We start from the raw sequence: 14,506 nt of genomic DNA on the forward strand, positions 1-14,506 counted from the left end.
TTACAGATAGAACTTGTTGCTTTTGCTTAATTTATTGAGGCGATGCATTGCTTGCGGCTGTTTTTAGCATTGATAGAACGTTGTTTTCATGCTTTGGCCATTATTTCTTGTGGGTGTGAATTGGCAGGACTCGAAATTTTTGGGGGAAGCCTTCAACCAAGACAGGCGCAAAAACTCCAATGGCTCAGAGCATGAACACCGGATTTTCAGTATAGCACTCCCTAAATTGGGCTGCATTCACAGGGGTGCCTCTGAACCATCCACCATTCTGCCTGTATTTCCAAAAGTCATTGAACCAAGCCTGGAACATTGTGGACTCTGCCACTTCCCTTATGTCTCTCCTAACATTCTTACATCTCCTGATATTGTGGCATTTTGAGGAGGATGCCTCCTCCAGACTTGTTATCATTCAACCGCTATGCTTTTGACAATGTAATGAAACGCAATATCCTATATGATACAAAATGTTGCAGTGAGCCTCTATGTCTTGAAAGTTTCACTTCGCTCTACCAAAATAAAATAAGCCGCCCACGATTGAACACGAAAATACAAGAGCAGCAGCTCGCTCAAAAGGGCGCCAACACAAAGGCATATAAATAACAACCCTGAACGTTGACGCCAACACCAAACACCACCTCCCAGAATCACTGCTAGTCCAAGCAGAGCTAGTAGTTCTACGCAGAAACAATATAACGTCTTGCCCTTGACAGATCAACTGGTTTCGAGGAGTTCCAGCAAGTGGAAATCGTCACGGAGTTGCCCTTTTCCAGTGGTGCCCCCTCCACTTGCTTGGCCTTGAGGAGGAGAGGTTGCCCGTCATAGAACATCACGCCGGAGAATGTGAGGCTTCCGTCCTTCGCTTTTTCAAAAATGCAATTATTCTGCTGCTGATCGCTGCCCTGTTTTGTGCCATAATAACTGCCCTCCCCCCTCCATCTTAATAGCCATTTTTGTTGTCCGTCAGGACCTGGACCTGGCCAACATCCGGTGGGTAAGACACATGCCTCTTCGAACCTCTTTACTGTCTCTGGCCCATCTCTCAAGCTTCCGAGCATAGGGCAGAACCTCATGTAACCTCTCAAGTCTCCAAAACTCAAACGTGCCCATAATTGACGTCCGACTCTCGTGTGCAATGGGTTGTTTGACACTTGGAAATGCATCGTCCAGGGCTTCTTCTTGTCAAACCCAAGGGCCGAGGCAAGATGTGGAAGCTCAACTTTCCATTCTCCTGCCACATCCCAGGCCCAGCGTGGAAGCGCTTCAATGACTTTACTCATTCCACCGCGTCCGTTGGCCACTATGACAGGAGGTGCCTTTGAGATCGATTTCTCAGCCTGCTTCGTCATCGTTCTCATAAGACCACCGGCTGGCACAACTGAGCTTTCTTCCAATGAAGGTGCCGTTTGGACCCATTGCTTAGCCTTCATCCTCTTGAGTTGGTCAGCGACCGAGAAAAAAACAGGGATTTCTTCTGAAGGCTCATCATCATCGCTCGAATGGGCCTGATCACATTTTCTCAGGCTCTCCCATTTCGACACCAAGACTTGTAGTGGAACTGCAATTTCGGTTTCCAGGTTCCCGGTCTTCATCGCCTTGAAATTGAAAACACGGTTGTTGTAGTCGATATCAAAGGCAACTTCCACGCCGATATATTCTTTCCTTGAAGAGCCCTCATCCATCGAAACCTTAAACGAATTATTCAAGCCGTCGTCAACCAATTCGCCCAACCGCATCCCGCCGTCTTTTGCTCTCCACCTCATGACCCAGGACTCATGTCTCGGAACAGGCTCCAGTGCCTGCTCCAGCTCACACGCCTTTTCAAAGTCATCGAGATGAAATCTACCCAGAGGTCTTGATTTCATAGCCTCGCGGGGTGCCATCCGCATGATTCCTTCAAGTTTGTCAAAGACAAACGTAGCATAGAGATGGTGGTCGACGCCGTTATTGAAGTGGAATAACTTCAGAGAAAACCCACTCGTATCCACATCTTGATTGACACTTGTGATCTTGTACTGGCCCGCAATATCCCACTCAGCTTTCTGACTTGTATGGTATGATAAAGACTTGGCAACACGCTTTGAGCTTGGGTCTGAGTATTGAAATCCGCTTTTCCCTTCGTAAACACTGCTCAGCCGCCGCTTCAAGACATTTGTCGACTTAGGCTGGAGTACTTTCGAGGCAGGAGAGCCGCCATTACCCGATCGCTTCACCGTTTTGCCGACGCCTCGAGGCATGTTTCCAAAAAATGTAGGGTTATGTTGGAATGCTGACGCTCGTGTTCGCGTCTGAAAGTAAATAAACGCTTGGGCCTTGCAAGGCTGAGATTTCAGGGGTCCATCGCCTAACCAAGCCTTAAAAACTTATTGCCAGGGCTGCACCGGCAAGCTTTAACACCAGACAAAGAAAGAGCAAGACAAGATGGCGATGATCCCAGGCCTTGGGAATGCTGCTCCCACCGTAAGTTGACTTGTATTTGAAGGCGAGAGACCATATAATTGACTGCTGTCAGGCTACATTCTCAGCCCCGGCAATTGCAGCAACCGTAGCTGTTCACGAGCTCCGAGCAGAATCAGAATGGCGCTTCGAGGTCGCAATTGGACAGAAAATTGAAGTTCGAGTCAGTATATCTATAATAGGGCCAAATTTGTAGCTAACGGGTTCCAAGGTCATGTCAGGAACTGCAGAACTCTTTGGGACTGAGCTGGCCTTGAACCACATCTACACATTCTGGGGAACGAAGTCCTCAATATACACATGGCACGGCTGTCGAATCGAGGTTACAGGATTGTGCGAGGAATATACAGCTGAGGAGACGCCTATGCTGCAATACGCCAACACACACTTTGCTTTAGAAAGGCTGCGGGACGAGGCACAGCAGAAGAGAGGGGAGGGCCCGAGAGTACTTCTGGTTGGGCCGAATAATTCTGGCAAGACGAGTTTAGTGAAGTTATTGACAGCATATGCAATACGAATGGGGAGACAACCAATGGTCATCAATACAGACCCTAGAGAAGGATTGCTCTCAATACCAGGAACCTTGACAGCCACTCCGTTTGCTTCGATCATCGATGTTGAGCAAGGGTGGGGCAGCAGCCCGACAAGTACCTCGAGTCCAGTCCCTGTGAAGCTACCGCTATGTTATTACTATGGATTGGCGAGCCCGGAAGACAATACGAAGCTTTACAAGCCGATAGTGACAAGGTTGGCTTTAGCATCAACAAGCAGGCTGGCCGAGGATCAGATCATCAAGGAGACAGGAATGATTATTGACACCCCTGGAATCATCTGTCAAGGAAAGGGAGGCTATGATTTAATATCACATATTGTGTCGGAATTCTCAGGTCAGTGAAATCTAGACGGAGTAGAGGAACTTGCTAATTTCTTTAGTCAACACCATTCTGGTATTGGGCTCAGAGAGACTACATATTGAGATGCAAAAGCGGTTCTCCGGTCATAGAACAAGTACAGGCGAATCTATCACTCTCGTCAAGCTGGACAAATCTGGTGGTTGTGTGGATCGAGATGATACGTTCATGCAACAGACACAAGAGGCTGCCATCAAGGAATATTTCTTTGGTGATTCGAAGAGCACATTGAGTCCACATACTCAACAAATGGGCTTCGACGATGTCATAATCTACAAAATCCGAGAAGGTGTGTTCGTGCTTTGTAAACATTGATTTATCTAAGCTAACTACTTCATAGCGAATGCGATGTCGTTCCTACCAGGTGGGATGGAGGAAGAAGCGACGGGATTGTACGAAAAGGTTGAGCCAAATCCGGGGATGCTACATTGCATGCTGGCGGTGATGTATGCCACAACTTCAGATTCGCAAGACACAGTGAGGGATGCGAGCGTAATGGGCTTTGTGTACGTATCAGAAGTCGACGACAAGAAAAGGAGATTCAAAGTCCTGGCACCTATGAACACCAGGATCACAGATAGACCTTTGATTTGGGGAAGCTGGCCCGAAGCTTCAATGAGCGTAATCGCCTAATGAATCATGCATTTGTGAGTCATTCGTTCCTCGATGCTTTGCTATGTGCGTCCAAACTTGACAATCATTTTGCTTGAGATTTGGAGGGTTTGAAGAGTATAATGTTTTGAGAGAATCGAGGACTTATTCCGATGTCCCCATCCGAAAGGTACAATACCAATATCCCTAAAGTCCTGAACGCCAGTCATTCCAAGCCCAGTCGTTCAGTCCGTCGTAATGTGGTTCATGATCACAAACCCTCCCCGGCCCCTCCATCCGATACATCTCCTTACAGCCTTCCCTCTGCCCCTAATCAAATAATGCTCTCTACTTAAGGGGTCTGTACCTTATTATCACCCTTCACAGCATCAGCATAGCTCGGTGGAACAGCACCGCCACTGCTTCCCTCGGCCGCGTTGTTACTCCATGCCCCGTTCGCACCCTGATGAACCGGAGGAGCAATCGGGGCAGTGCTCCCATAACCCTGATTCGATGGTACCGAGTTCTGAGGCACACGACGCTGAGTACCATTTGAGTTCTGCACGATCACGTATGTTACACGGCCGGTCTCCGCGTCCTGGAGAGCGTCGTAGTCGTGCTCAGGGAACTTCGCGATGATGTACCAGGCGTGGAGAAGACCGGGGATGTAGCCTAGCATACAGAGACAGATGTTGATGAGGGAGTCAGCGGAGCAGATGCCGCATTTGACCCAGACTGTCGTGATTATTAGCATGTCTTCTGCACGAGTAACACCGATCGGCGGCAAAGCCTTACCTGCGAGAGGAGGGAATAGGATGGCGATCAGGCCCAAGAAGATATCAGGAGAGCACATCTCGGTTTCTTGTTCGAGGTTTGGATTGTTGTACAAAGTTTGAGGAGTCGAATGATGGAATGTGAGGTCTGGTACGTTGTGTATTTAAGGCGAATGGATGGGGGGTCTCGTGAATGTAGTCTGCCTGGCGAGTAACAATGGGGAGGCTGGACGTCGTCACCTCTTCAATGGCCGAGAGTGGCTGAGTTTTGTGGCTTGTGCCCAAATTAGCCTAGTTTACCCCTCGGCTAGCGCCATCGATAAAGATCGGAGATCAGAAGCTCCGTCAAGGAGCAAAAAAGCTTCGAGCTCACCAATAAACTTTCGAAACTTAGGAAATTCGACCACCAGTCAAGATGGGGGACATCGAGATGGAGAACGACCCTGATCCGATCAAGGCTTCATATGATGTCTACATAAAACCACGCATTTCCGCCGACAAACAAATCTACGTCCTCCAGTTTCCGAATCGTGACTCAATGCAACATTACTCGGCAGCACACCAGTCACAGCCTTTCAAGATGCGAATCAAACCCAATGCTGGTATGGTCGAGATGGATGTTCCTATGGACGCGTTGCGGAATTACGATAGGGAGAAGGGAATCAAATGGGGGGAAGCAGTTAAGAAGAGCAATATGTCGAAGAATGGAGGAAGCCATGGCATGCCAGGGGGGTTTGGTATTGGAGGGGCACAACCAAGTGGCCGGGGAAGAGGAAGAGGGCAAAATGCGGACGAAGAACTCAACCAGCAAAGGATATTGGAAGATTATGAAAACGCTGTGAAGAGGGAGCAGGTGTTGGTCAAGCAGACTTTGGGAGGACAATGCATTTCGAACGAGGAGACTACACCCCAATACATGATTGGGACTTTCCGCAAAAGTAGGACTCTTTCAAATTATTTCTTGATCATTCCTAATAAGTTCAGACCAGTTACATCTTACACCGGTTGACAACATTGTCCAAATGAGACCTCAGTTCCACCATATTGACGCACACACCGAGCAAGAAAGATTTGGGCGAGTAAGAGATCCAGCAATGGCAGCAAGAGTCCAGGAAGCTCGAGCTATACACATGACGGTCAAGACAAATGTAGACGGGGAAGAGGAAACGACCGATACTATGGCCGAGAGGATTTCAGCTGCACAAGCCGAAGCATGGAAGACCCAAAGATATGTCGATGAAGACGATGTGGAGGCCTGGGAAGCATATGGGAAGCATCTCTTTGTTGGTGCAAATGCTGGGCTGGAAGACAATGAAGACCTCTTAGCCAGCGTGCCACAATTGAAGAGCACGTTGGATGATGCTGAATACTTGGATACGATCAGTACCCCGAGAGATGCAGCAAAGCAGTCAAGGAGTAAGAAGGTTAGGAAGAACAGGGATAAGAAGGGTAAAGGGAAAGAGAATGCTGCTGAAGGAGCTGAGAGTGATACCTCAAGCACTCTGTCAGGTCCACCTTCGGACTCGGCAAGTGAGGAAGAGGATGCATCATGATTGATTAATTTGTGGCTGATTACTTGCATTTCTGGAGTGGGAGAAAAGATACCCCGCATGGTTTGGAGCTTGGAACTTCATAGATAAAAATTAGACCACTGGTTGTAGGAATATCAGAACAAAACTTCTCGCCTGACTTAAACGATTCCGTACTCCTAGTGATCAGATGTCTGAAACTGGCCATGAAAAAAGAGTCCCGAATGGTAATCTGTTTTGAGAGTTATTCGGGGGAAGGTATCCCTTAAGTCCGAAGCAGGAACGATAACCAAGCGATTAAGTACAAGGCGTTATGAGAGCTGCACAGCTTACCTGCAACAGCTCTCCCACAACCTTTTTCTTCATCCCATCCTCCATCCTGGTGACGAGGGTTCACAATGGCGTATCTTGCCCCAATCCACCGGCCAAGCAGTGTGCGCCATGCTCTCAAGTTGAAACTTTTGGACCCGGATGAGGAATGCCTCGTTCTTGCGTGAGAGCCTCCTCCTCAGAACCTCTCACTTTGCTAACTCAAGCACAGAAAGGCAAATCGGATAGAGATATGGACTGCAGCACCAGAAGGCAACAGGCTGGAGATGCGCCACTCGAAAGCCATCTTCGGAACCGTCTCGATGCTCGCAAAGATCCGGCCTATGGGAGCCAAAACCGACCACCTCCTCATCGGCACAATTCGATTCCAATACTTCACTGTATTCTGGGATCCCGAGACCCAGCAGCTCGAAACAAGCCAGCAGTTCTCCGATGGCTCGGAAAAACATATGCGGGAGTCGCAGAGCCGGGATTTGTGTATGGTGGACCCCACAGGTCGATATTTGGTCCTGGAGTTGTTCGAAGGCGTTTTAAATTTGATCAAGATTCTCAAGCCGAGGAAAGGGAGAGGGGATTATCTGGACAAGGCGGAACAAATCAGGATAACGGAGTTGAAGGTTCGGGCCAGCACTTTTCTTTACACGGAGACGAAGCAACCAAAAATCGCGTTCTTATACGAGGAAGAGGAGGGAAAGTGCCTACGATTATCGACTTACCGGCTAGTGGACGATAAAATGCAAAGTGCTTCATTCGATCCCCGGAAAGATAGAGAGAATGATATTGGAGAATTGTGCCCAGGTGCTAGTCACCTCATACCTGTGCCCAAGGGGGAGGGTTCCCAAAAGAGATATATTGTTAGGAACGAGAGAGTAGTGAAAGCTCAACTGGGTGGAGTAATAGTGGTAGGAGAAACGAAAATGACCTATTTGGACGACGAGAGCAAAGCGGTTGTGGAATTCGCAATGGAAGAAGCTGCGATTTTTGTTGCGTGGGAAAGATACGACGACCTGCGGTACCTACTGGCTGACCTCTATCACAATCTTCACATGTTGACGATTCGGGTTGATGGGGCAGATGTTATGGGAATCGACGTTCGAAAACTGGGGCAAGTCACGAAAGCTAATGTAATGGTGAATATGGGACACGGGGTTTTCTATATTGGTTCTCATGAGTGCGACTCTATGATTGTTAGAATAGACCCTGAGTCGGAGGCTATGGAACCTGTCCAATATCTGGACAATATCGCCCCAATCCTCGATTTTGCAGTTATGGATATGGGCAATCGAGAAGGCGGGGGGACTCAAGCGAACGAGTACTCTTCTGGGCAAGCTCGTCTTGTGACTGCAAGTGGCGCTTTCGAAGGGGGAAGTTTAAGAAGCGTTAGAAGTGGCGTGGGGCTCGGAGACGTGGGTGTCCTGGCCGACTTGGAAGACATTCGAGAAGTCTTTGCTTTGCAGTCAAACGAAGAGTGTCCATCAGATGACGCTCTCATCGTGTCACTACCGACCGAAACACGGATTTTTACCTTTGATCCTGAAGGAATCATCGAAGAAGTGGACAGCTTTAGAGGCTTGGCACTGAATCATCATACCCTTTTAGCTATCAACCTTTCTAATGACTTGATATTACAAGTCACAGACGCTGGAGCAGCATTACTCGGACGTGGACCGGCTTTTGTTGCTGCACAGTGGTTACCTCCAGAGGGACATCTCATTACGGCCGCATCAGCAAATGAAGGCCATGTTTTACTCTCCACAAATGGACTCACTCTTGTCTCGTTAGACATTCAACAAGGACTCAAGGAGGTTGCTGTACAAACTCTCTCGAATAATGACCAAATCGCCTGCATTCATGTCCCTGGTCAAATCCCTGGCATCGGGATAGCTGGCTTTTGGAAATCTGGCTCTGTTTCCATTCTAGATCTCACAAATCTTGAAGTCATCCAGTCAGAGGAGCTGCGTCGGAAAAATGATGCTTCTATCCCAAGAGCTATCGCTTTGACACAAATCTTACCGGAAGCGATTTTCGGTCCATCACTATTCGTTGCCATGGAGGATGGCATTGTGTTGACTTTCAATGTCGACAAGTCGAATTACTCACTCTCCGGAAGGAAAAGTGTAGTTTTAGGAACTCAGCAGGCACGGTTCCACGTTTTGCCAAGGGATGATGGACTCTTCAACGTTTTCGCAACTTGCGAGCACCCATCTTTGATCTACGGATCCGAAGGGAGAATTGTCTACTCGGCTGTGACTGCGCAGGACGCTGTATGCGTATGCTTCTTTGACTGCCAAGCATTCCCAGATTCCATTGTCGTGGCCACATCCAACCAACTCAAAATCTCTCAAATCGATACCGAAAGAAGGACGCACGTGAGCACCCTGCCCATGGGAGAGACAATTCGAAGGATAGCATATTCTCCAGCTGAACGATTATTCGGCATCGGCGGGATCAAACGTCGACTATTTAAAGGTGAAGAGATTGTCACTTGCTCGTTTTCTCTAGTGGAAGATGTGAAGCTTGGAGGGATTGGAGAACCTTATGTCCTAGGCCAGGAATACGGAGCAGAACTCATTGAATGCGTTATTCGAGCCGACCTGCCAATCAAGCATGGGGATTTCCTTCCTGCAGAACGATTTATCGTCGGAACCAGTTTGATTGATGAAGAGAATGAATTCCTCCAGGAGAAGGATGTCCGAGGTCGAATAATGGTCTTCGCTGTTGACAGCAATAAAACACCGCATCTGGTGGGACAGATGCTTTTGAAAGGAGCATGTCGAAAACTCGCAGTTCTGAGTGGCCAGATTATTGCGGCGCTCACTAAGACTGTGGTCATCTTCGACTACGAGGAAACGACAGAGAAGTCTGCTGAGTTTACGAAGTTGGCTACGTACAGGACATCAACATGTCCAATCGACCTCGCTGTTGAAAAGACCGATAAGGAAAACATCATTGCGGTAGCCGATCTCATGAAATCTTTGTCGTTGTTAGAATACACTCCAGGAAGCGTGGGACTCCCAGGCCAGCTCACAGAAGTAGCGCGCCACCAGCAAGCCTTCTGGGCAACAGCGGTTGCTAACATCGAAGAAAATCTCTACCTTGAGACAGACCAAGATGGAAACCTCATCGTGCTGAGACGTAATCCTGAGGGCGTGACGCTTACAGATAGGAAACGGCTGGAGGTGATTAGTGAGATGAATTTGGGAGAGATGGTAAATAAGATCCAAACGATTGATGTTGAACCTCCTCCAAACGCCATGGTTAACCCGAAGGCGTTTTTGGCTACAGTATGTTAATTCTTCCTCTACCCTCCCAAGAATTCTTTATTAACGGTGAAAATCTAGACTGAAGGATCAATCTACCTCTTCTCCCTGATCGTCCCCGCAGCACAAGACTTACTCATGCGTCTGCAAACACGCATGGCTCAAACGATTCTCACGCTCGGCGGACTCGACTTCAATACCTACCGCTCGTTCAAAAACACTGAGCGGGAAACGATAGAGCCGTTCCGGTTCGTGGATGGAGAGTTGATTGAACGGTTTTTGGATGTTGATGAGGAGGTGCAGAAGGAGATTTGCAAGGGGTTGGGGCCGAGTGTGGAGGATGTGCGGAACCTCGTTGAGGAGTTGAAACGGCACTGAGCGAGGAAGAGCTGGCTTTTGCTCAAATTGGGATGGAGGGATTAGGTGTACGGAAGGATGGGGTGACGAATGTATCATTCTGGAGCATAATTGACTTTGTGCATAGCAGGAAGGGAGACTAAAAGCATCAAGCATGGCGTCGAGGCACTTGTCACAGAAAAGAAAATAGAATTCACAGTATTTCCATTCATTTCATGCATATAAACCGTGTATCCAAAATAACTAACGCCAACCATGAAGATACCCAAACGTATCATCTACTCAGCACCGCCAATATATCTGTAAACCACAGAGAAATCTCTGCCCTTGCAGTCCTCCTGCTGCTCAGCAGCATCATAAACCTGCTTCGCCCTATCACCAAGCTCAAGTCTCGCACCAGCTTCACTCGCCGCCTGGATCGCAAGTCCCAGATCCTTCTTCATCAGGCTAATCCCGAAACCGCCGCTGTAATCTCTACTAGCAGGTGAGCCTTCAACAACCCCTTTCACAGGGTTGTTGATCTCACTTGGCCAGCACTTTCCCGTGCTGATATTAATCAGACTAGCAAGTACTTTGGGATCTAATCCCCATTTGATACCGAGATTCATCGCTTCTGCTGTAGCAATGTTGTTGATTGCTAGCAGGTAGTTGTTCGCTAGTTTCCCCGAGAGGCCAGCGCCCTGGTCGCCGCAGTGGATGACTCTTTTGCCCATCATCATTAAGATGGGCTCCACGCGCGAGATGAGGGAGTCTGAGGACCCGAGCATGAAAGTCAACGTTCCAGCCGTGGCGCCTACGATGCCCCCGGACATGGGGGCGTCGACGAAGCGCCCTTGTCGCGTGGTGTGTACGGCATTCGCTACTTCGCGGGAGGAGGAGGGATCGATTGTGGAGCAGTCGATGAAGAGGCGGTCTGGGTTTGAGACAACTTCTTGGGAGAGCGGTGGCTTGAGGATTTGCCCGAAGACGTTCTTTACGTGCGAGGGCTGGGGTAGCACTGTGATTGTTGTTTCCTGAAGGTATCCCAGGTTAGCAAGTGCCAATTGATGGGACAGTAGGTAAAGATGGGATTGATGGGAGGAATATCAGAGGATTGGCTTTATTGTATAAATTTAAAATCATACGAAAGTCACCCAAGACGGGTGACCCCAACTTAGATCATGGATAGGACAAATTCATCATATGAGGGGGGCGGAGTAACAACGGCTTTGGCAGAAGAGATTCCAGAGAAGACTTACAGCATCTTCAGCAGCCTCCCTAGCACTGGCAGCAATCTTGACAGCAGCTCCGCTTCCCAATGCCTTTGTTTCGTTTGCAAATTTCTGGATGGACGTGGCATTGATATCGAAGACTCGTATGGTATCTGACGAGGGTAGCTTTGCTTGGAGGTTTCTGGCCATATTGTACCCTATGTTCCCGTCAGAAAATGAAGCAATTGGAAGTTGCCGCGTGAGCCAAACGCGTACCCATTTGCCCGAGACCTATGAATCCCCATTGTGCCTGCCTTCCCACTGACGCAGAGAAGCTTCTTCTCTGAATAGACTGCAACGCTGACCGCACAAGCGGTGTAGTTATCCTGACGTTCGACCTCATGTTTCCTTTGCTGTAAAATCAATAGAGCACCCGTTCCGAAAGAAAGACGTGGGTGGCTGCTGTCCTAAATGAGCTTGTAACGCGGGGGAGAATGGGGAGGTCAAATCAAGCTAAGTTAGAGCACAACCGACAAGCCGAACGCGAACGACGATGATCGGCTTAAGGAACTGGTACGCGGCATTATATAATGCCTCGCGACGGACCTACTGGATTGCGGAGTTACATCGAAAGATCATGGGGAGTTGCTGGCGCGGTGAGCAGCACGTCCTCGGTCTTGGGTATAGCAATTTGTGTTCAGGTTTGGATGTTGCTGAGAAGAGAAGGAAGGGAAAAGGCTTGGTGAGCGAACTTTTCTAGCGAGCACCAGCCGATGGGAGTGGATGGTAGCCTTACACGTGACCAGCCTTAGTATTTGAACAGTGTGCTCAATTGTCTTTGGAGAGAATTTGAAAGAGAATTATGGAAAGAAGTGGGCAACCGAAGTGATCATGGTGATTCCTTCAAGTAATAGCAAAAGGTATCTTGAATTTTCATCCTCTAACACCTTGGTATATCCGCCCATTTCCTCCCTATTTCCCACCTTCAAGCTCCACAATCTATTACGGAAATATATCCCAAACCAATCTACACATAGAACCGCCCAGCCATGTCTACCTCTTCTTCTTGCTCCCAGTATCCATATTCTCAATGACAGTTTCCAACGCCTTAGCAGCTTTCGCCTCTCTCTTCCTGAAGCTCGCATTGAAGATTTCCGGCAAGATCATATTGCTATTCGCATGCTCGGCCGCAAACCCAATCTCAGCCGAGTTCCCGAGCTTCTCCCTCGTAATCTTAACCGCCTCTTCCAGCAGCTCAGTGCCAACACCCTTCCCTCGATACTTGACTCTCACAGTCCATGCTCTTACAACGCCCTTACCTCCAGTCTTCGCACTCTTCGTCTTCTTCTTCCCGCTGCCATTACCCTTTCCCTCCAAGCGCAAAACCGCAGCGCCCATAATCTCCTCTCCGTATCTCGAGCCGATGATGACATCCTCCTCGCCATCTTCATTCGTTGCAAATTTCCAGTTGAATTTTTCTGCCAGATTCAGATATTCACCTGTGAGGCCACGGATGGCGATCAGACAGGCCATGGTAATTCCAGCAGATGTTGTAGCCACAATACCAAGATCACTGCGGTCCTTGTATATAAAGTTGCTTACAATTGCTAGAAGTAGGATGTATCCGGCAAGTGTGAGGGGGTTGAAGATTATAGCGCGAGACGCTTGTTGACGCTGTTGTGCGATGGAGTCTGCGATCAGTTTGAGAGCGGCCACTTTGTCGTTTTCATCCGTCAATTGCTTGGTAACAAGAGGTGGTACTCCCTCGAGTGGGTTCGGTGCGGGCACCACTTCGTCTTCGGCATTGGACGTCATTGTTGCGAGAGAGGATGGAAAGAGTGGCGGGAGGGTTTGCGAGGAAGAGGGATGAAGGAGGGGCGTCGAGATATTTGAATTCAGTGTCGAGGACGGTAAGACGAGGTTTGCGCGCAGGAAGCTGAAAAATGCTGTAGGCAAGCTGAAGTTAGTTAATGGTATTCTTCTCAACTCTTTCGCAAAGAGCTAGCAAGACGACAAGGCTGCAGACGAGTATATACCTCAGGAGAAAGCGTATTACAGTAACAGCCGAGGGAAGGAAGGAACGGAAAATCTATTCTACCCCCGGGAAGCGACTGCGATAGAAACAATGGATCGTTTACTCGGATCAACACCAGGACCAAAATATTTATAGGAAAGGAGAGAAGACCAAAATAGTCTGCAGACGTTCTAGAAGGAACCATACTGACCTGCACTTGTCTTCAAGCCCGGGACCGCGTTCATACGCTCGACCACATTAAAATTGGTGACGGTGTGGAAGCCCTCGAAGGTGCTCCGCAGGTCGAGTGAGTGCTTCACGGGCTGCACGTGTTGTCGGGGCATATTTCGACCCGGCGTCTAACTGCTTCGGGCAGCCGGCCTCTGGATATTGGCAAGATTTTGGAGGGAGAGCGGAGCGCCATAGCGAGCCGGGCTGCTGCATTGTCTATATACTTCTTCTCTTCCTGTCCTATCCGCTCTGCACGTGTTTCATTGGCTCCTTCGTCTTCTTTGAGCGATAACGAATGCGCGTGGCTTATCGGTGCGGTGGTTGGACTGCTGCAGGGGTCGAAAACCCTTCAGCACGATACTGTACGTGAACGACGTCCGAACGCCGAGAGAGAGCGAGTTCGTCTTCAAGTCGGGAGAGTTGCAATCTTGTTGGGTTCTTGCTGGCTCTTGCTCGTCTCATCATATATCGAAAACATTGTTTGGGAACACAGCCTGGATAGAAGTGAAAAAACCATCTAAAAAGGTTGTAGATTCCTCAAACCACACGTGATTAGCCAAGCGGTGGCGGGAAGCCTGAAACTTCGGAAGCTCTGAGGTCGAATCAGATGGCATCAGCTGGCCTCCCGATTCTCGCTTTCGTTTCAAAGTTGAACAGATCTGCAGGCTTATCAAGTCCGCCAGACATACCGTTTAGCAGCATGAGGGCATTGAGGAGAAGCCTGCATGTGAAGGTTTGCCAAGACGATGCTAAGGTGAATCGTACGGGCACGCTCGATATAAATCCTACTCGTCGGCAATTCCTCACCCTGCTTAGGCCTCCTCACAGCGCTCATACAGTACGAGCGAGTTACGAGCCTGCCCTGC

The 14,506-nt window shown here is 48.9% G+C and overlaps 7 protein-coding genes across 7 annotated transcripts; 3 read left to right on the forward strand and 4 right to left on the reverse strand.

Annotated features, from left to right (window-relative positions):
* Positions 1-674: 674 nt before the first annotated feature.
* K444DRAFT_627530 (uncharacterized protein) lies at positions 675-2,234 on the reverse strand (the record flags this gene model as incomplete). Its single annotated transcript, XM_024882813.1, has 1 exon — positions 675-2,234. The coding sequence occupies one exon, from the start codon at positions 2,232-2,234 to the stop codon at positions 675-677; it is 1,560 nt and encodes a 519-aa protein (XP_024739533.1).
* A 184-nt stretch (positions 2,235-2,418) lies between these two features.
* K444DRAFT_641895 (Clp1-domain-containing protein) lies at positions 2,419-3,998 on the forward strand (the record flags this gene model as incomplete). Its single annotated transcript, XM_024884678.1, has 5 exons — positions 2,419-2,457; positions 2,510-2,617; positions 2,666-3,341; positions 3,388-3,654; positions 3,706-3,998. The coding sequence occupies 5 exons, from the start codon at positions 2,419-2,421 to the stop codon at positions 3,996-3,998; spliced, it is 1,383 nt and encodes a 460-aa protein (XP_024739534.1).
* A 310-nt stretch (positions 3,999-4,308) lies between these two features.
* Positions 4,309-4,809, reverse strand: K444DRAFT_627532 (uncharacterized protein; the record flags this gene model as incomplete). The annotated part of the gene is made up of 2 exons (XM_024882814.1): positions 4,309-4,691; positions 4,752-4,809. 2 exons carry the CDS (start codon positions 4,807-4,809, stop codon positions 4,309-4,311), a joined length of 441 nt encoding a protein of 146 aa, XP_024739535.1.
* Positions 4,810-5,096: 287 nt separating this feature from the next.
* Positions 5,097-6,418, forward strand: K444DRAFT_610673 (uncharacterized protein). The gene is made up of 2 exons (XM_024879792.1): positions 5,097-5,667; positions 5,714-6,418. The coding sequence occupies exons 1-2, from the start codon at positions 5,145-5,147 to the stop codon at positions 6,280-6,282; spliced, it is 1,092 nt and encodes a 363-aa protein (XP_024739536.1). The 5' UTR covers positions 5,097-5,144; the 3' UTR covers positions 6,283-6,418.
* Positions 6,419-6,595: 177 nt separating this feature from the next.
* On the forward strand, positions 6,596-10,411 carry K444DRAFT_651648 (binding protein). The gene is made up of 3 exons (XM_024885725.1): positions 6,596-6,751; positions 6,800-9,872; positions 9,930-10,411. The coding sequence occupies exons 1-3, from the start codon at positions 6,657-6,659 to the stop codon at positions 10,224-10,226; spliced, it is 3,465 nt and encodes a 1,154-aa protein (XP_024739537.1). The 5' UTR covers positions 6,596-6,656; the 3' UTR covers positions 10,227-10,411.
* K444DRAFT_585888 (3-hydroxyisobutyrate dehydrogenase-like protein) lies at positions 10,381-12,113 on the reverse strand. The gene is made up of 3 exons (XM_024877950.1): positions 11,672-12,113; positions 11,444-11,613; positions 10,381-11,218 (listed from the first exon to the last, which is right to left on the reverse strand). Exons 1-3 carry the CDS (start codon positions 11,796-11,798, stop codon positions 10,484-10,486), a joined length of 1,032 nt encoding a protein of 343 aa, XP_024739538.1. The 5' UTR covers positions 11,799-12,113; the 3' UTR covers positions 10,381-10,483.
* Positions 12,114-12,319: 206 nt separating this feature from the next.
* On the reverse strand, positions 12,320-14,118 carry K444DRAFT_610677 (uncharacterized protein). Its single transcript, XM_024879793.1, has 2 exons — positions 13,621-14,118; positions 12,320-13,341 (listed from the first exon to the last, which is right to left on the reverse strand). Exons 1-2 carry the CDS (start codon positions 13,751-13,753, stop codon positions 12,449-12,451), a joined length of 1,026 nt encoding a protein of 341 aa, XP_024739539.1. The 5' UTR covers positions 13,754-14,118; the 3' UTR covers positions 12,320-12,448.
* Between the last annotated feature and the right edge of the window lie 388 nt (positions 14,119-14,506).

Source organism: Hyaloscypha bicolor (assembly GCF_002865645.1).
Source record: "Hyaloscypha bicolor E unplaced genomic scaffold K444scaffold_53, whole genome shotgun sequence".
Lineage (NCBI taxonomy): Eukaryota > Fungi > Ascomycota > Leotiomycetes > Helotiales > Hyaloscyphaceae > Hyaloscypha > Hyaloscypha bicolor.

What these genes read in the sequence shown, in the direction of transcription:
- K444DRAFT_585888 (XM_024877950.1), bottom strand. Translation starts at nt 11,798, where the DNA reads ATGAGGTCGAACGTCAGGATAACTACACCGCTTGTGCGGTCAGCGTTG. An exon ending in CATAGGTCTCGGGCAAATGG is followed by an intron (nt 11,614 to 11,671) that starts GTACGCGTTTGG and finishes ACGGGAACATAG; the next exon opens with GGTACAATATGGCCAGAAAC. An exon ending in GGGAGGCTGCTGAAGATGCT is followed by an intron (nt 11,219 to 11,443) that starts GTAAGTCTTCTC and finishes GGATACCTTCAG; the next exon opens with GAAACAACAATCACAGTGCT.
- K444DRAFT_651648 (XM_024885725.1), top strand. Translation starts at nt 6,657, where the DNA reads ATGGCGTATCTTGCCCCAATCCACCGGCCAAGCAGTGTGCGCCATGCT. An exon ending in GAGGAATGCCTCGTTCTTGC is followed by an intron (nt 6,752 to 6,799) that starts GTGAGAGCCTCC and finishes ACTCAAGCACAG; the next exon opens with AAAGGCAAATCGGATAGAGA. An exon ending in CGAAGGCGTTTTTGGCTACA is followed by an intron (nt 9,873 to 9,929) that starts GTATGTTAATTC and finishes GTGAAAATCTAG; the next exon opens with ACTGAAGGATCAATCTACCT.
- K444DRAFT_610673 (XM_024879792.1), top strand. Translation starts at nt 5,145, where the DNA reads ATGGGGGACATCGAGATGGAGAACGACCCTGATCCGATCAAGGCTTCA. An exon ending in GATTGGGACTTTCCGCAAAA is followed by an intron (nt 5,668 to 5,713) that starts GTAGGACTCTTT and finishes TAATAAGTTCAG; the next exon opens with ACCAGTTACATCTTACACCG.
- K444DRAFT_610677 (XM_024879793.1), bottom strand. Translation starts at nt 13,753, where the DNA reads ATGCCCCGACAACACGTGCAGCCCGTGAAGCACTCACTCGACCTGCGG. An exon ending in GGGCTTGAAGACAAGTGCAG is followed by an intron (nt 13,342 to 13,620) that starts GTCAGTATGGTT and finishes GCTTGCCTACAG; the next exon opens with CATTTTTCAGCTTCCTGCGC.